Consider the following 20,723-nt stretch of genomic DNA (forward strand, 5'->3'; position numbering starts at 1 on the left):
TGAGCACCTTTGTTTAATCCACCAAACAGTCAGGAACTCCCTGTTATCACCGATTTTAAATCTGCTTCCCATTGCCACGCTAACATGTCTGCCCACAGACTCCTCTACTGCCATGATGGGGCAAGATGCAGGTTGAAGAAACAAGACCCCATATTCTATTGTCTCTAACCTGATAGCATCAATATCAATTTTTCTTATTGTCAGTAACCTCTCCCCATTGTTTTGTCTCATTCGTGTGGCCCCTCATTCCTTTTCCCTTCCTTCCTTCCCCCTACTTCTCAAGACCTGGCCAGTACCTCTTTCCTTTTATTCTATAGTTTATTCTCTTCTAGCAAATTCCTCCTCCTCCTTCAGCTCTTAGTCTCTTTCACCTGTCATGTCCCAGCTTCTCACATCATTTCCTTTCATCACCCTGCCCCTACCTACCTTCCCCCCCCCCCCTCACCTGGACTCCCCTTTTCCTGGCAGTTTATGCTCCTTTTTACTCTGGCTTTGGCTCTCTTCCTTTTCAGTCCTCATTATGGGGGTTTGGCCCAAAATGTCAACTGTTTATTACCCTGCATGGATGCTGGCTGACCTGCTGAGCTCCCCCAATGTTTTGTGCATGTTGTTCTAGATTTCCAGCACCTGCAGAATCTCCTGTGTCTCCAACTTTAATTCTCCATCTCACACATGCACTGAACTGCATTGTTCTTAACTTCCTACAGTATTCAGTGATGCCCTTGTAAACATGAGGACCAGGACCTCATTCCCTGCCTGCTAAGGCTGCAGCTCTTGGGAGTTGGTATTGAATTTTAACAATTTTAGGTAACCACTTTGATTCCTCTCATCAGGTGTAGTTGTACTGCTCTGTTTCTGTTGGTCACTTTTTTGTTCTACTTGTCTCAAACGGTAGCTTATAAAGTAATCATTACATTAACAATTTTAATTTGTGCTATATCATTGGCTTTCCTGCTATTTACACTGCAGCTTAACATGCTTGTTTCCAACACTTTTCAGCTCTGGAGAAGGATATTGACCTGAAATGTAGACTCTGTTCTTTCCCGCTAATGCTGTTTGAGGGTTGTCAGCACTCTTTGTTTTTGTTTTGAATTTCTGGCGTCTTTGTTTCTTTGCTCCAGGGTTTAGAGTATGTTATGTGGTATTCATTTGAGATTATCAGAAAGATAGGAATCTAGATAGGAAACATAAAAATGGGTTAAGATGGTTGTAATATTTTTTTCTTTTTTTCTTCAGCCTTTTCAGAAGGAGTACAACTGTTTAGCTATAACAGATTTTTATGATCAGGAGTTCTGATTTTTTTTAGAATTAATTTTAAAGTATCCATTATAAAATTGGAAAATACAGTTATTGCAATTTAACATTTTTGAAGAAGAATGTATTTTGATTTACATAGAACTTTAATTTTAAATTTGAAATATCTTAAGAGGTGACAATGCTAATTTGCCATAGATTGAGTTAGTGTGTGGCAAAGCAAGCTGTAAATTCAACCATCAGTTCAAAAAACCTGAGGCAGTACTTAATTTTTTAACCAGTTAATGGGGGTGGTATAGAAAGATTTATTTTCAAGTTGAGGGAGGCCAAGACAAATGTGATCTAACTTGTCTTATATTTCTACTTCACTTGGCCCAGAAATTGCCAAAGAGGGAAAATAACAGAAAATGCCTATCATTTGGAACTTTATACGGGTGATTCGTTGCAGTTGCTGCACTCTGGGTAGTAAGCTCCAGTAATCTCCTAATTCACACTTTATAAAATGGGATTTGACTTGATAAGCATACATGACAAGGAAGAACACAGATTTTCACTGCTTGGAAAGATTCACTTCCTCTGGTTGAATGATAGAAGTTGAATTTATTTGCCATGAAATCTATAATAGTGACAGTTTATTCTTCTTTGCAGTGGTTTTGACTATGAAATTATAATAATTGATGATGGAAGCCCTGATGGAACACTTGAGGCTGCCAAGCAGTTGGAGCAGATTTATGGATCTGATAAAATTGTAAGTATTTGTGTGGGAATGTACAATCCTTAAATTTCTGGGACTTTATGAATTCAATGTAAATTTAAACTCTAAGAATTTAAAGAAATGTTTCCTCTGACAGCTGGTAAGGGACTAAAATTGTGGCAAAGTCACAAGAACAGAACATCCTATTATTTAGCATTGGTAGACAGCTTTACAGAGATATTTGATAAGGATATCACTTATCGGAAGTAGAAATGTCATATTGTGGAAGTAATGACATAAGTATCAAAGGAATTCAACAAAGCTACTCAGCTATTCAAGCCTATCAAACTACAGTAGTTCCACTTGGTGCTTTTATGGTGTTGGAGTTGTTCCCTATTTGCAGTTACTTATGATTCTCTAAAACCGAAACCACAGCTAAAATCTGAGGTTGAATTTATAACCAAATTACATCAAATACTATTTTTAAAAAATCATTATTCAAAACCGAATCCTTTTCCTTGTGTTAATTTAACTGGTAAGTTCTTCAGTAATGAGTCATGAGCATCTGCAAATGGGGACTGTCTACAACACCAGATAGAACTACTGGCTTACCAATTCCAGGATTACTGCAAAGAAATTGTTACTTTTTCCTTAGTTGTGCCAAAGTTACATTTATATAAAAGTCACACTAATAGTCAAAGCTTTATTCAAGCTCTTAAATGCAAAAACAATGTATAATAAGTCAAAACATGAGGTAATTAATCTCAACAAACTTAATATATGGGAACAGAACTGGGCCATTCATCCCGTTGGGTCTGCTCCGCCATTCTATCATCATTACTTTTTTCAGCCCAATCACTTGCCTTGTCCCCAAAACCTTCAAAATCCCTATTTATAAAAGAACCTATCAACCTCCGCTCCCATAGCTGTTGGTGCCAATGAATTCCACAGGTGTAATTAACTGAGAAAATTTTTTTTAAATGCCACTAGTTTGCAGTGTTAAAGAAAGACACTGATAAAAGGCTATGTAATAGGAAAATCAAATCAGTTAAATCTAGAAAGTATGTAAACCCGGTGGCAACTAACATTTAATAGTAAACAGCAGCTCTTGTATAGGATAGTTTTGGTTTTGATCAGCAAACTAAGTATTTGTGCCTGAAACTTGTGGTTTCCCTTTATTTTCTGAATCCTAGACTCAGGATCTGTCCTTGTGAATGTTTGGGCTTTCTGTGATCCATATCCTCATGTTGTTTGATGGTTCAAAACAGAGTTAGATCTTGTTTCTTAGACTCGTTATTTTTCAGATGCTCCAGAGATGAGTATAAGGCCAGAGAGATGACATTTTCCATAGACCTGTTTCAGTGGTGGTCAAATTACGGTGCATCAAAGTTAACTGGGAGGCTGGAGTTGGTATGTGCCATAACCAGCCTCTCAAAGCACTTCATTGTGGTGGATGCCAGAACTACCAGGTGACAATCATTAAGGCAGGTTACCTTGTTTCTCTTTGGTACTGGGATGATGTTGGTCTTATAGCAGCGTAGAATCTCAGAGTGAAGCATGAAGAGGTTAAAAATGCCTGCAAGTACAGTGCCTTAAAAAGTATTCAGCCCCCACAACTATTTTCACATTTTACTGTCTCATTTTTAATTTTAAAATGTATTGAAGTAAGATTTTCTGAGCTAATCTACAAAACATTGTGTCAAATTGAAGAAAATTTCCAAAATCTGTCAAAATTTTACTAAAAATTAAAAACCAAAATTGTACGTCTGAGAAAGTATTCATCCATTTTGTAATTACTGCACTAACTTTCTTCAGGTGCAACATTACCTTATCAGCTCACCCTCTTTGTTCATGTAGAAAATCAGATGTTTTCAATGAATTCATAAGGATAAATACCCTCTCTCTCTGTAAGGTCCAATGGTATCGTAGATTTTCAAAAGACCAAACCAAAATGAAGACAAAAGAACATTCAAGACAAGGCAAGGAAATGATAATAAAGAAGCAGAAATCTGGAGAGGGGTACAAGATTACATCAAAGGCACTGAACATACCTCAGAGTGCAGTGCAGTTCATTATGAGAAACTGGGAAAAAATATGAAACCACAGCCACACTGCCAGGACACGCTGCCCCTCTAAACTTAGTTGCCTGAAGAATAATGGCTTTTGTAAGAGAGGCTACTGTGATGCCAACAGTCACTCTGAATGAGCTGCATAAGTCAGTGCCTGCAACTGGATATGAAGTTCATGGCTCCATAATCTAAGGCCTTCCATAAAAAGAATATTTATGGAAAAGTGGCAGAGAAGAAGGCCTGGCTAAAAAAAAAGCATATCCTTGCCCTTAAAGAACTGGCAAAGCATCACTTAGAAGCTACTGTAAAGATGTGGAAGATGTGGTTGGATGAGACGAAAGTGGAACTACTTGGCCTCAATGCCAAGTGGTATGTGTGGCATAAATCTAATACTGCACATCAGCCACGTAGCCCCATTCCTACTGTAAAGTATGGTGGAAGTAGCATCATGCTGTGGGGATGCTTTTCAGCAGCAGGGACTGGAAATCTTTCTAGCCTCTGCCAAAAAGCTTAAACTGGGGAGGAAGTTTGTCACAACGACCCAAAGCACACTGCCAGAGAAAATGAAGAAGACTGTTGTCATTGAGTAGCCCAGTCAGAGTCCATCGCTGCTCTCCAACTGATCTGGCACAGCTTGAGCAATTTTGTAAGGAGGAGTGGGCAAATCTTGCTCCATTGTGTTGCACAAACCTAATAAAGACTAATCCCAAAAGACTACTGGCTGTATTAGCTGTTAGAGGTGGTTCAACTTAGTACTGAGCAAAGGAAGGTGAACACTTTTTGAACTGTTAACACTGCAGTTTTTGAGATTTTAATTTTCCATGCTTTATAATTTTCTCTGTTTTTGGGCTCCACCATGGGGAGGAAAAGGAGCATGTGATTCACAAATAAATATCCTCAGTTAAATTGATCAAAATCCCTGTTGTAATACTCATTTATGTGAACAAAGGGTTGGGGGCTGAATACTTTTTCAAAGCACTGATCTGCGCAGAATCTCTGGATATGGCCAGGGATACCATCTGGGCCTGAAGCTTTCTGTGGATTCACTCTCCAGCGGACTGATTGCACATCTACATGGTGACTGAGTTCAGGCACATTGGCGGCTGTTGCGGTGCATGATGACATTCCATTCCCCTTCTCTGAGAAGGGTGTTGGCAATGCTGCCTGACTTCACTAAGTGATCTATTACAGCATGTAAGCCCTGTCACAACTGATAGCTTGGCTCAGATTGATTTCAGACAGGTATTGTCTCCTGGCATCCCTTGTAGCATTACAAAGACTATATTTTGATTTCTTATAAAGGTCAGGGACATCAGAATTGAATACTGCAGTGCTAGACTTAAGGAGAGAGTGGGTTTCCCAGTTTATCCATGGTTGCTGGTTTGGGAAATCCTGGATTGTCCGCTAGTATATCGTACTCAACGCTTTGGTAGTGCACAGGACTAAGACAATAGTACTGATGATACTACATTGCTAGTCTAGCTCATCTTCATTCTGTTGCAGTTGAATTATTGGCCATCACAGTATTGCCTTCATTTTCCCCTTTACCAATTGTGGTATGATTTATCCCTTTGCATTGGTATGTACTTCATTGGTCATTATTTAATTTTTCATTTGAAATATTCTGTTAGACTCTTTGTAATTGTCATTTCCTCTGCAGTTTTGGTTATTCCTGATATGTCACTTAGCACACAATTTTCAGCTCATCATTAGTTTGTCTAATTATATTATGATTGTTCAGGCATAAATGATTCAATACCACTGGGTTATTTCTTGTTCATAATTAAACTTATTTTATTTGTCATGGGTTCAGTGATTCAAAATGGTGTTTACAACAGCAGTCTTAAACAGCCTGATTTAATATTGCCACTTCTAATTTATGGGTGATTGAACTTAACCAAAATTTCTGCTGTTTGTATATCAGTAGCATGTTCTATTTGTCCGAATTGCTCAATGCCAGCTTGTGCACTATTGCCTCTTAAGTTAAAATTACAAGTTTTTAGTCATGTCTGTTAACCAAGAAAGCAATTCGGCTAAAAGATTTAATCTGCTACACTCTTCAGGCAACATCTATGTGGGGGATGGGACAAAAACTCAATATTCTATTCTTACATTTATGGGAATGATAAATTGATTTTATTTTTAGTGCTGTTTCTACAGTTTTTGGTGTTCAGCTGCAATCAACCTGATTCTGATGGGTTAGTTTACAGGGAGGTCCTGTTTCTTTCATAAATTAATAATAATATTTCTGCCATTTCATCAATCTCTTCTGAACATTTTAGAACTTGTGACATGAATCTAAGTAATATTTGGCATTTGATTTTTGTTTTAAGACTGTGCAAGTTCTCTGAATAGCATCTGCTTAAGCAATCCCCAATTTAGAAGTACTTAATTTTGACAATAATCTCAGAGAGAGAAGGAATGTTTCTTTTCCCGCTACTTTATCCTTCTGACATTGGTGGATTTCAAAACTGGAATGTAATCCCAAAACCTACAGTTCCCAATGAAGTTATTCAAACTTTGAAGATTGATTTTTATCTTCCTTTTTCCCACAAAAAAAACTTAAACAGCATTTTATTTCATAATAGACTTTATTATTAATGATAGTTTACTGATTTCATAATGAAGCATAACAAGAAGTCTGTTGTTGGCATTAAGGAGCCAACACTCATATGAAAAGGAAATTCGCCAGTGCCTTTTAGAATGAATCTTGTAATACCAAAAATGCAATAAATCATCTCTTTAACAAATCAGACTTGACTATTCCAATGCATTTTTGGCTGCCCTCTCTCTAGCTAAGATCATCCAAAACTCTGCTGCTTAATTCCACACCTAAGTGCATTCAGGTACAGTATTACTGCTGTACTTACTAACCCAGGCATGGGCAAACTACGGCCCGCGGGCCATATGCGGCCTGTTAAGCTTTTTAATCCGGCCCGCAGAACTTGATGAAATTATATTAATAAACCTTGTTAACGTTTTTTCCCCGCAATTCTGGCGTTTTCCCAATAGATGACGCACTCTATATACATTGACCTTTGTTGAGGTGCAGCGTATTACTCCACATTTGCGCTTTACTCTTTGTTTGGCTCGACCTATTTGTGTGAACAGGCGTTCAGCGTCATGAACATCAACAAAGCCAGCCACAGATCCAAGTTAACTGACCAACACCTCAGATCCATCCTGAGAATCGCCACAACAAAACTAAATCCAGACTTTGATGTGCTGGCTAAAAAGGGAGACCAACAACACTGTTCCCACTGAAATTAAAAATAAGTTTCTTCGTTGTGTTATGTAAAAAATGCATTTGAAAATATTTTTTTCAATAAGCCTTACATGTTACATGTCATTTCTGTTAAGTGATGGACATGAGTAGTGCGCAGGTGCACGTACGTTCTCAAAATAAAAAATGCGCTCCAGATCAAATAACGCACTCCGCATACTGGCGCGCCGTCATTGTTCTGTCTTTGTGCTGGTTGTTGTTGAGTTTTGGCACGGGACAATTGAATAAGAAGGAGCAGGACAAGTAGACCTGCATCTCCTACCGTTTTTGAAATAAAGACAGTCAGGAGGAGAGTGATGATGATAATATCTTGAAGGATAACAGAATTTTCAGTGCTTTAAAATAATAACTGTTACTATTAAAAAAAGCTGTATTTTATTCATTTAATTTTCAGTGTTTTAAAAGTCATTTCAATAAATAGCTAAGTACCTTGGGACTTCAAAGACAGATATTTTGTTGTAATGCATTTGTTCATTTTCAATTGAAATTAAAGCACATGTTTTCTACATATCCCATGATATTTTATTTTCTCTTATGAGGTATATTACCAAAACACTCCGTCCATCTGCTCCTGGTCCGGCCCCCCTGTCAAATTTTAAAACCCTTTGTGGCCCACAAGTCAAAAAGTTTGCCCACCCCTGTACTAACCTATATTGGAATCCAGCTAAGTGATACTGTGCTTTTAAAATATGCATGCTTTTATTCAAAACCCTACATTTTCTCACCCTTTCTTATCATTATCTCCTCAAGTTCCATAAATCTCTGAGCTAACTTCACTTCTTCTAAGTCTGATGTTGGTATAGATGCTATAACTCTAAGCTCTGGAATTCGTAAACTTTTCCACTTCTGTCTCTTTCTTTAACAAAGCTTTTAGTCTGCTGTTCAAGTATTTGCCTATGGCTCTGTTTCAATATTTATTTATATCACTCTTCTGAACAGCCCTGCAATGTTATGACAATACTGAAAATATTTAGAAATATAGCACAGTGACATGCACTTCTGGCCCAATGAGTCCTCACTGCCCATTTACACTCATGTGACCAACTAAGCTCTTAACCCATGTCCTTGGAATGTGGGAGGAAGCTCACACACCTGGAGGAAACACGTGCAAATACTAAGAGAGCTACAAACTCCTTTTAGACAGCAGCAGAACTGAACCAAGGTTGGTGTTGCTGTAATAATGTTTTGCTAACCATAAAGCTGTCATACCATCCTAAATTTTAAAATGTGACAAACTTCAGTAAATTTCAGAAAGGAGTATAAAGAACAAACACGTTTTGTTGAGAAGGGAGTAAGACATACACCCAGTTTATTGACACAGAAAAAATGGAAAGAGGACTTGGGGGATTTTATTGGCAATAATCTTATTACCAAAGGAGAGATTTAAAGTATGTATACAGAATGCAACTGAGATTCGTCCTCCCGCAGACAGCCATGTAACTAAAAAACAAACGAAACCTCAATCAACGGGCAAAAAAAGAACAGTTTATGCGTACGGCAGAAGTGAGCGAACAACACAGAATATTGAGCATCAGCCCAGGATTCAGGAGTATTGAGTTTAGTTCAGTTCAGCACCACAAAGCCAGTCTTCACCAATCGCCCCAGTCAAACTGCTCAAAGTCAGCGAGAAAAAGAGTAACCAGGATCCAGAGACTTGCAAAGTGAACTTCAAAGTCTCCCAAGGTGAGTCCACAGGCTCAAGCCTCACTGATCAATCCTTGCAGCGTGGAACCCAAGGCTTTTGTCTGACTGAAGCTAGCAAGAACGACAGGAAAATGCAGGCAGACTGCGCTGAATGCCCGGTCGCACTCCATTCTTTTCTTTGTCAACTTCAACCTTGCTTGATGCCTCAATCAAAGAGAAGCAATGGAGTCGTCCAGGCCTCCAAGCCACACACTTAGCTCGCAACCTCCACTGTGTGCATACATCTACCGATGCTTCTGGACACATCATCAGTGATGGTCCTGGAATCATCAGGTGTTTCGGGTCTTTCAACATCATACACCCTTCTCCAGGTGACCCAGCCAGGGCTATCAGACACCAGCTTGTGTCCAGATGGCTGGCTACATATGACTCCATGGCTCCCCTCTCTTGAGCCATAGTCATCTTGAGGCCCTCTCTGCTGCATCGGTGGTATTGCGGATGGCTCTCCTCTTCCTCTCTCCCTCGATGCCCAAATTCCTGAAGGCTAAGAACAAACTCTCTTGGAGACAGTAAAGCACCAGATCACTCAATCACACCACTGTAAATCACAGGTTCTAATCACACGCAAGTTAGTAGTAGATCATATTTGAAAGAAGAAGTAGTTTCATGAGCTGTCTGCAGGATGTTGCTGTTGGTCACGTTGTTCGCTGGCATCATCTTGAACAGAGAGTTGACTAAATAAATAATATGTTCAAACTCTTGACGAGATATCATGTGAAATGAAATGCTAATTGGTTTTATGTAAGTATTTTCAAGAACTTTTTTTGTTGAAGAAGCTAACTAGAGCCTTGTTGTATTACTAAGGCATGATTATATTTGGTAAAGAAGAGATGATGCAATTCCTTTTGCAAAGATTTATTTTTGGCTCTTCACAAATAACCTACGCATTGAAAACCACCTCACATTGCATATAAAGATTAATTTCATGCAACAGTGATGCATAATGCAAAATATTTATTAATTTACCTGTGATAACATTTGGTTTTCTTCAACAAGATTAGAAGGAGCATTTGATTCCAGTTTTGGTGCTGAATTGCTGTTAACATTATGCTTTTTAAATCTTTTCAGTGAATCATATAACAAAAATCTACCTTTTTCTCTGTGCAGCAACTGACACATTTAGAACAATGCCACAGATGATGTGTCTTAATGATAATGAATGTAATTTTTGGGTAATGTACAAAGTTGCCTATGACTTGCCTGTCCATTCGGAACAATTAACCTCTTGGGAATCTGTCTCACTGTAAAATTTGCCTCTGTTAAAATTCTAATTATGTTGCTGTAATTATTGTTTAATCTTTTCACAGTTACTCCGACCTAGAGAAAGAAAGTTGGGATTAGGTAAGAGCTATGAATGCATACCAACTATTTTAATTATATTTATGTTTTCAGTTTTGTAAATGATTGTTGAAAACATATATTGAAAATGAAGCTTTTTGGATGCTGATTTAAGTCATTCTAAGCCTTATTGTTAAGTCTCAGAATCAGACAGCATTGTTGTGTCAAAACAAAACTCAGCAGGCTGATCTTTGTGTTATTTTCCTTTGCATATCAGGCACTGTGGATAAAAACTGATTGTACTTATGGATTATCAGTCCAAAGGCTGAGACTAATAACCTGGAGAACTGTTGATTTTTGATTAATGTGAGCCTGATGTAGCCGAGTAAATGTGTCATAGGAAGGAACAAAAAAAATTATGTGATTCGGGTTGCATACTAAGTTTTTATGCAAGCCTGAAAATCTATATTACTTCTCCAAATTATAATGATTTTATATCATCTGCATTTTTAAAATGAATTAACTAACTGCTAGGGTATTAATTCTGCCTCTGATTCTGTGTCGAATACTATTGTTTGCATTCTAGTACTTCATACTATGTGTACCATATGGGCACAACATTGGGTGTTACACACCATTTAAGAGGCCCATTGTTGAAAACCTATTCGAAGTTGAAAGTAAATATATTATCAAAGTAAATCCATGTCACCATATACAACCCTAAGATTCATTTTCTTGTGGGCTTGTGGGCATTCACAGTAAATACAAAGCACACAACAGAATCAGTGATAGACTGCGCCCAACAAGACAGACAAACAACCAATGTGCAAAAGACAGCAAACTGGTCAAGTACAAAAAGAAAGAAAATGGTAATAATAATAATAAATAATGAATATCAGGAACAAGAGATGAATACTTGAAAGTGAGTTCATAGGTTGTGGGAATAGTTCAGTGACGGAGTGAGTGAACGTTGAGTGAAGTTATCCTCTCTGGTCCAAGAACCTGATGGTTGAGGTGTAATAACTGTTCCTGAACCTGGTGGTGTGGGTCCTGAGACTCCTGTACTTCCTTCCTGATGATGGTATAACCATATATAGCCATGTAACAATTACAGCACTGAAACAGGCCATCTCGGCCCTTCTAGTCCGTGCTGAACGCTTATTCTCACCTAGTCCCACCGACCTGCACTCAGCCCATAACCCTCCATACCTTTCCTGTCCATATACCTATCCAATTTTATTTCAAATGACAATATCGAACCTGCCTCTACCACTTCTACTGGAAGTTCGTTCCACACAGCTACCACTCTCTGAGTAAAGAAGTTCCCCCTCGTGTTATCCCTAAACCTTTGCCCCTTAACTCTCAACTCATGTCCTCATGTTTGAATCACCCCTACTCTTAATGGAAAAAGCCTATCCACGTCAACTCCATCTATACCCCCTCATAATTTCAAATACCTCTATCAAGTCCCCCCTCAACCTTCTACATTCCAAAGAATAAAGACCTAACTTGTTCAATCTTTCCCTGTAACTCAGGTGCTGAAACCCAGGTAACATTCTAGTAAATCTTCTCTGTACTCTTTCTATTGTTGACATCTTTCCTATAATTCAGTGACCAGAACTGTACACAATACTCCAAATTCGGCCTTACCAATGCCTTGTTCAATTTTAACATTACATCCCAACTCCTATACTCAGTGCTCTGATTTATAAAGGCCAGCATACCAAAAGCTTTCTTCACCACCATATCCACATGAGATTCCACCTTCAGGGAACTATGCACCATTATTCCTAGATCACTCTGTTCTACTGCATCCTTCAGTGCCCTACCATTTATCATGTATGTCCTATTTTGATTAATACTACCAAAATGTAGCACCTCACACTTACCAGCATTAAAATCCATCTGCCATCTTTCAGCCCACTCTTCTAACTGGCCTAAATATCTCTGCAAGCTTTAAAAACCTACTTCATTATCCACAACGCCACCTATCTTAGTATCATCTGCATACTTACTAATCCAATTTACCACCCCATCATCCAGATCATTAAAGTATATGACAAACAACATTGGACCCAGTACAGATCCCTGAGGCATACCACTAGTCACCGGCCTCCAATCTGACTAACAGTTATCCGCCACTACTCTCTGGCATCTCCCATCCAGCCACTGTTGAATCTATTTTACTACTTCAATATTAATACCTAATGATTGAACCTTCCTAACTAACCTTCCATGTGGAACCTTGTCAAAGGACTTACTGAAGTCCATATAGACAACATCCACTGTTTTACCCTCGTCAACTTTCCTAGTAACCTCTTCAAAAAATTTGATAAGATTTGACAAACATGACCTTCCACGCACAAATCCATGTTGACTGTTCCTAATCAGACCCTGTGTATCCAGATAATTATATATACCATCTCTAAGAATACTTGCCATTAATTTACCCACCACTGATGTCCAACTTACAGGCCTATAATTGCTAGGTTTACTCTCAGAACCCTTTTTAAACAATGGAACAACATGAGCAATACACAATCCTCTGGCACCATCCCCGTTACTAATGACATTTGAAATATTTCTGTCAGAGCAGTGAAAAGAGAGCATGAACTGGATGGTCAGGGTCTTTGATGATGCTGCTTTCCTGTGACAGTGATTGTGTAGGTGAGCTCAATGGTGGAGAGGTATTACTGTGATGGAATGTGCCATATCCACTACTTTTTGGAGGCTTTTCTGTTCGAGGGCATTAGTGTTTCTGTACCAAGCTTTGAAGCAACCAGCCAATATACTCTCCACAACACATCAATAGAGGTTTGTAAAAGTTTTAGATGATATTCCAGATGTTTGTGAAGTAAAGGTGCTTTCTTTATAATGGCACTTGCATGCTGGACCTAGGACAGATCCTGTTATGGGGACTGGCTCATAGGCCTCTGGCCTCTGGTTTCCTCTACCTATAGTCAATAATCAGCTCCTTGGTCTTGCTGGCACTTCAGTGAATTGTGGCAGCCCCCAGCCAGATTTTCATTCTTCCTCCTATATGTTGATTGATCACTATCTTTGATTCAGCCGGTAACTGTGGTATCATCAGGAAATTTTAATATGGCGTTCAAACTAAGCTTAGCTTCACAGTCAAAAATATGAAGTGAGCGGATCGGGGGCGGGGTGCGCTAAACACTCAGCCTTATGGTTCACCAATGTTGATTGTGGAGGAGATGTTGCTAATCCAAACTGTTGTGACTATACACACAAAATGCTCTGGGAACTCACCAGACCAGGCAGCATCTATGGAAAAAAGCACAGTCAACGTTGAAAGGTGGGGAAAAAGAAACGCCAGGCGATAGGTGAAACCTGGAGGGGGTGAGATGAAGCAAAGAACTAGGAGGTTGATTGGTGAAAGAGACCGAAGGCCATGGAAGAAAGAGAAAAAGGTGAGGAGAGCCTGGCGTTTCTCTCTCCCCTCCCCCACCCTTTCAAATCTACTTTCCAGCCTTTTTTCTCCAGTAATGCTGAAGGTTTTTGGCCCAAAACATTGACTGTACTTTTTTCCATAGATGCTGCTTGACCTACTGAGTTGATCCAGCACTTTGCGTGTGTTATTAAAGATCCTCTTTCCCTAACCCCCCCCCCCCCCCCCGGCCCTGATTAAGTATTGCACCTTTTCGGCCTCAAAATGTGTTGCCAGTGTTCGTTTTTGAGGCTTGAAGAAAGGCTGACAGTTGGGATGTCATAAGCACTATTGTGTTGTAGATGGGGAGGACATTGGAACTGGCCGTTGGTTGGAGAGTGTCATGCAGGCTTATGTTTAGTGAGTTTAAAACAAAACTAGTTTAAAATCATTTTGCAACTATACAGTACATCTTGCACAGTTTCTACCATTACAATTGTTCCTGCTACCTATCTCAAATATTTTTTTTACAATATTTTAGTACTGAACCAGCGGCTAATGTACCATACAGCAACAGGAATGGCTAATTATGATGAATCATAGCTGTAAGCACAAAACAAAATTATAAGTAAAAATAAATGGTTATAATTCTCCTGGGCAACACAATGTTTTCAATGCATAGACCGGGAAATTAACCTGAAATCGAAGCTCTAAGTGAAATTAGTTGGCTTGTACATTGCAACATTCACAAATTTGTTTCAGATCTCTTTTATGTATGGTCATGTCAAGTAGCGCACAACACAACTTTAGCCAGGTGCAAAATTCTTCTCTGTGTACAAAGCTAATGAAAGCAGTGAGACACTCACACCAAAGCTTATCTTAAGTCGAACTGTCCTGATCTGAAACATTTTTTTTCCTTACAGGTACAACAGCTTTGCTGTCATTTTTCTTTGTTTGCTCTCAAACCTTTCCCCTCATTACTGATTCCCTTTGGGCTCATGATTGTGTGCATGACTATCCCTTCTCAGCATCTTCACACCACGGTTTTCTGCTAATTATGTCTCTTATCCTTCTGGACTGATTATTTGGTCATCAGTCTTATCCCAACATCGAATCACCGTCCCTCTCCTGCTAATTCTAAATGCATGTCCAGCTCTCTTCATGCCTCTGATCTCTGTCTGATCTGATTGCATCCTAACTATCTCCCATTTTAATTCACTTTTAACTCCGTAACCCCTCTTTGTAATCGGCAGCCTAGCTACTTCCTCTTTTAGCTCCACAACATCACATAAGCCTCCTGTACAATAGAATTTCAGTTTCGGAATGACCTTGTATAAAAAATATTGTGAGTTTGTGCATAGCATCAGTTTAACATGCCTTTTCATTGAGAATTTCTGGCCTAGCAGACCAAATCTGAAGTAGAAGTAAGTGATAAAGTAGGACAAACCACATCTATTGCAACCCATTTTGTTCTTCAAGTAATGTTTATTATTGTTATAATATACTTTCAGTTCGTTTTCACATTTATTGTGCTTTTCGGAGAAGCAATATGTTACTGTGGTACTCTACCATTTAATGGGAGAGCAAAAGTATTTGAGAGCTGAGATCAAACTGATAATCCTGGCTACATACAGTCAGTTGCCACTTTATTAGGTATACCTGTATACCTCATTAATGTGGAATATCTAATTAGCCCATCTTGTGGCAGCAACTCAATGCATAAAAGCATGCATCAAGACAGTCCACAGGTTCATTTGTTGTTCAGACCAAACATCAGAATGAGGAAGAAATACAACTTAAGTGACTGCCATAAAATGATTGTTGGTGCCAGATGGGGTGGTTTGAGTATCTCAGAAACCGCTGATCTCCTAGGATTTTCATGCATATTAGTTTCTAGAGTTTACTGAAAGTGGTGAGGAAAAAGAACAAAAAATATCAAGGGAATGGCTGTTCTGTGGTGAAAATGCCTCATTAGTGAGAGAGGTCAGAAGAGAATGACCAGACTGGTTAAAGGTGACAGGAAGGCAACAGTAACTCAAATAACCACACGTTATAACAGTGATATGGAGAAGAGCATCTCCAAACACACAAACTTGTCAAACTTTGAAGTGGATGGGCTATAGCAGCAAAAGACCACAAAGTGGCCATGGAGTGTATTTTTTGATGATGTCCAATACTCGAATCATTGGCCACTGAGTATATTGGTTTGATATTCTTCTAACAAAATACTTAAATTGTAAAAGTATGCTGACATAATTACATCAATGAAATTTCAAAATATATTTTCTTTCAGTGAGTAATAATGTAAAAAATGCGTTTTCAGTAATAACCTGTTACTTTAGGCACATGTGGAATATGTTCAGGAAAGTCAACAAATACTGATTTGCTTAGTGTGCTTATCCTGAATGCTTGTTTTTATTCTAGGAACAGCATATATTCATGGAATGCAGCATGCCAGTGGTAACTTTGTCTTTATCATGGATGCAGATCTTTCACATCATGTAAGTTCATCTTTTTTTATTTGTTTATTTCACATTTAATGTACTTGTATAACCAGTCTCTTTTTTTTATTTCAGCCAAAGTTTATCCCTGAGTTCATAAAGTAAGCAATTTTCCTTGTTTCCAACTGTGTATTACATAGTCATACTAAATGTTGTGTAACTGTATCTTCTCAAGTGCTTGTCATTGAACATAGCATAATTGAGAAGTGATTCATTTCATGAAGATATCCATCTTTTCCCTTTTACATCAGTGTCAGTGATTTTAAACTTACTATTTTTATAATCATGTGAAACAATTATAAAAAGCGAATGGACATGAAATAAATTAACCTGAAGCTTGGCCTGATTATTTACCCTGATTAATTCAGATATTGTCCATGTCCACATTCAGAGTAAAATTGTCACTAACATTTCTCCATCTGTAACAAAAAGGTTACGTTGTAGCGGTGTGCTACAAACAGCGCTAAAATTACGACACGGAGTCGGTAACTGCAGTCGAAGGAAAAACTTTATTCGAAAACTTCAGCCTCACTTTTAAGCCTCTGTCAACCGGCCCCCCATGGCGAAGAGGCTCCAAAGCTCTGTGCTCGCAAACCCCCGTAGGCTATCTAATTGTGAGTCGGTTCGCATACGCTAGGAAAAGAGCCGCCACATAACCCCCCCCCAGAACCGGCGATACACCCCCCAATGTCCACAGCCAGGGCCAGAACCTGCTTGGGAGGTCGGCCTCTGCGCCGAGGCGCCGGAAACTCGGCCGGTTGCGCCAGGTCCACATGGGCCGGCTTGAGGCGGTCCACCGTGAAAACCTCCTCCTTCCCCCCAACGTCCAGCACGAACGTGGACCCGTTGTTCCGGAGCACCGTAAACGGCCCCTCGTATGGCCGCTGCAGCGGTGGCCGATGCCCGCCCCTTCGTACAAACACAAACTTACAGTTCCGTAGGTCTTTGGGTACGCAGGTCGGGTGCCGCCCATGCTGTGAAGTGGGTATGGGGGCCAGGTTACCGAGCTTCTCGCGAAGTCTGCCCAGGACTGCAGCGGGTTCTTCCTCTTGCCCCCTCGGGGCTGGTAGGAACTCCCCGGGGACGGCCAGGGGCGCGCCGTATACCAACTCGGCCGACGAGGCGTGCAGGTCGTCCTTGGGCGCTGTGCGGATGCCGAGAAGGACCCAGGGAAGCTCGTCCGCCCAGTTGGCTCCTCGCAGGCGGGCCATGAGGGCCGACTTCAGGTGACGGTGGAAACGCTCCACTAGCCCGTTCGACTGTGGGTGGTAGGCAGTGGTGTGGTGCAGCTGAGTCCCCAAAAGGCTGGCCATAGCTGACCACAGGCTGGAGGTGAACTGGGCGCCTCTGTCGGAGGTAATGTGGGCTGGTACACCAAAGCGGGATATCCAGGTGGCGATCAGGGCTCGGGCGCAAGATTCGGAGGTGGTGTCGGTGAGCGGGACCGCCTCTGGCCATCTTGTGAACCGGTCCACGATAGTCAGGAGGTAACGCGCTCCGCGCGACACTGGCAGGGGGCCCACGATATCCACATGAATGTGGTCGAAACGCCGGTGGGCGGGATGGAACTGCTGCGGTGGGGCTTTGGTGTGCCGCTGAACCTTGGCCGTCTGGCAGTGCATGCACGTCCTGGCCCATTCACTGACCTGTTTGCGGAGTCCGTGCCAAACGAACCTGCTGGAAACCATCCGGACAGTTGTCCGGATGGAGGGATGCGCCAAGTTATGAATGGAGTCGAAAACACGTCGCCGCCAGGCTGCGGGGACGACCGGACGGGGCTGGTTGGTGGCGACGTCACAGAGTAGGGTCCTCTCACCTGGGCCCACGGGGAAGTCCTGGAGCTGCAAACCAGAGACTGCAGTCCTGTAACTCGGAATCTCCTCATCTACCTGCTGTGCCTCTGCCAGTGCCTCAAAGTCTACCCCTTGGGAAAGGGCATGAACGGTAGGGCGAGAGAGCGCATCCGCCACGACATTGTCCTTACCCGAGACGTGCCGGACATCCGTTGTGTATTCAGAGATGTAGGACAGGTGGCGTTGCTGGCGGGATGACCAGGGGTCGGATGCCTTCGTAAACGCAAAGGTAAGCGGTTTGTGGTCCGTGAACGCGGTGAAGGGCCGACCTTCTAGGAAGTACCTGAAATGCCGGATTGCCAGGTAGAGCGCCAACAGTTCCCGGTCAAAAGCACTGTACTTGAGCTCGGGTGGCCGCAGGTGTTTGCTGAAAAACGCCAGGGGTTGCCAGCGACCTGCGATGAGCTGCTCCAGCACCCCACCGACTGCCGTGTTTGATGCGTCCACTGTGAGGGCGGTAGGGGTGTCCATTCTGGGATGTACTAGCATTGCGGCGTCAGCCAAAGCTTCCTTCGTTTGAACGAAAGCGGCGGCGGACTCCTCGTCCCAGGTAATGTCCTTGCTCGGACCCGACATCAGGGCGAACAGGGGGCGCATGATCCGGGCAGCTGAAGGGAGGAAGCGGCGGTAGAAATTGACCATACCTACGAATTCCTGAAGGCCTTTGACCGTGGTGGGTCGGGGGAAGTGGCGGACCGCATCTACCTTAGCGGGCAGAGGGGTTGCCCCGTCTTTAGTAATCCTGTGGCCCAGGAAGTCAATGGTATCAAGTCCGAACTGGCATTTGGCAGGGTTGATTGTAAGACCGTACTCACTCAGTCGGGCGCAGAGTTGACGGAGGTGGGACAGATGCTCCTGACGACTGCTGCTGGCTATGAGGATGTCATCCAAATAGATGAACGTGAAGTCCAGGTCCCGTCCCACCGCGTCCATTAACCGCTGGAACGTCTGTGCGGCATTCTTCAGGCCGAACGGCATGCGGAGGAACTCGAAGAGGCCAAACGGGGTGATGAGAGCCGTCTTGGGGACGTCGTCAGGATGCATCGGGATTTGATGGTACCCTCGGACAAGGTCGACCTTGGAGAAGATCCGGGCGCCGTGCAGGTTTGCCGCAAAGTCCTGAATGTGCGGCACAGGGTAGCGGTCCGGTGTGGTAGCCTCGTTCAGCCTGCGGTAGTCGCCGCACGGTCTCCAGCCCCCCGTCGCTTTGGGCACCATGTGCAGGGGGGAAGCCCAGGGGCTGTCGGACCGCCGGATGATCCCCAATTCCTCCATTCTCTGGAACTCCTCCTTCGCCAGTCGGAGCTTGTCCGGGGGAAGCCGCCGAGCACGGGCATGGAGGGGTGGTCCCTGTGTCGGGATGTGGTGCTGTACGCCGTGCCTGGGCATGGCTGCTGTGAACTGCGGTGCCAGAACCGATGGGAACTCCGCCAGGACCCTGGTGAAGTCGTTGTCGGACAGCGTGATGGAGCCGAGGTGAGGGGCTGGCAACTGGGCCGCGCCCAGGGAGAACGTCTGAAAGGTCTCGGCGTGTACCAGTCTCTTCCTGGGCAGGTCAACCAGCAGGCTGTGAGCTCGCAAAAAATCCGCACCCAGAAGCGGTTGGGCTACGGCGGCCAGTGTGAAGTCCCACGTGAACTGGCTGGGGCCGAACTGTAGCTGCACCTGACGGGTGCCATAGGTCCTTACTGTGCTGCCATTCACGGCCCTCAGGGGGGGACCCGGTGCCCTGCTGCGAGTGTCGTAACTTGTCGGAGGTAAAACGCTGACCTCAGCCCCAGTATCGACCAAAAAGCGGCGTCCCGACCTGCTATCCCACACATACAGGAGGCTATCCCGATGGCCAGCCGCCGTAGCCATCAGCGGCGGCTGGCCCTGGCGTTTCCCGGGAACTTGCAGGGCGGGCGGCAACGGCGGGCTTCTGCGCCCCACCGCTGGTGGTAGAAGCACCAGTGGTCATTGGGCCGGGGGTTAGTGGGCTCTGCGGCCGGGCCTGGACTGGTTTGCTGCCGGGAGCGTGGCTGGGTGATCTGTGCGATGGACGCCCCGCTCACCTTTTTGGCGTTCCACAGCAAGTCCGCCCGGGCTGCCACCTTCCGGGGGTCACTGAAATCCGCGTCGGACAGCAGCAGGCGTATGTCCTCGGGCAGCTGCTCCAGGAATGCCTGCTCAAACATGAGGCCTGTGTGTCCCTCGGCCAGAGACAACATCTCATTCATTAAAGCCGATGGAGGTCTGTCGCCCAAGCCATCCAGGTGCAGTAAACGGGCAGCCCGCTCGCGCCGTGAGAGTCCGAAAATCCTGAGGAGCAGGGCTTTGAATTCCGTGTACTTGCCGTCTGTCGGGGGCGACTGTACGAACTCCGCGACCTGGGCAGCTGTGTCCTGGTCGAGGGAGCCCACCACGTAGTAGTAGCGGGTGTCTTCTGAGGTGATCCGGCGAACGTGGAATTGGGCTTCGGCTTGCTGGAACCATAGGTCCGGGCGCTGTGTCCAGAAACCCGGCAGTTTCAACGAAACCGCATGAACAGAGGCGGCGTCGGTCATTTCTGGTCCAAAAATCGTTTGGACCGTCGGGGTCACCAATTGTAGCGGTGTGCTACAAACAGCGCTAAAATTACGACACGGAGTCGGTAACTGCAGTCGAAGGAAAAACTTTATTCGAAAACTTCAGCCTCACTTTTAAGCCTCTGTCAACCG

The 20,723-nt window shown here is 43.0% G+C and overlaps 1 protein-coding gene across 1 annotated transcript in view; it reads left to right on the forward strand.

Annotated features, from left to right (window-relative positions):
• Positions 1-20,723, forward strand: part of dpm1 (dolichyl-phosphate mannosyltransferase subunit 1, catalytic) — a 74,011-nt gene that overhangs the window by 39,558 nt on the left and 13,730 nt on the right. The window contains exons 2-5 of the mRNA XM_059980501.1: positions 1,903-2,002; positions 10,312-10,345; positions 16,095-16,171; positions 16,247-16,272. Coding sequence (XP_059836484.1) covers positions 1,903-2,002; positions 10,312-10,345; positions 16,095-16,171; positions 16,247-16,272 — 237 coding nt within the window. The remainder of the gene's footprint in view (positions 1-1,902; positions 2,003-10,311; positions 10,346-16,094; positions 16,172-16,246; positions 16,273-20,723) is intronic.

Source organism: Hypanus sabinus, chromosome 9 (assembly GCF_030144855.1).
Source record: "Hypanus sabinus isolate sHypSab1 chromosome 9, sHypSab1.hap1, whole genome shotgun sequence".
Lineage (NCBI taxonomy): Eukaryota > Metazoa > Chordata > Chondrichthyes > Myliobatiformes > Dasyatidae > Hypanus > Hypanus sabinus.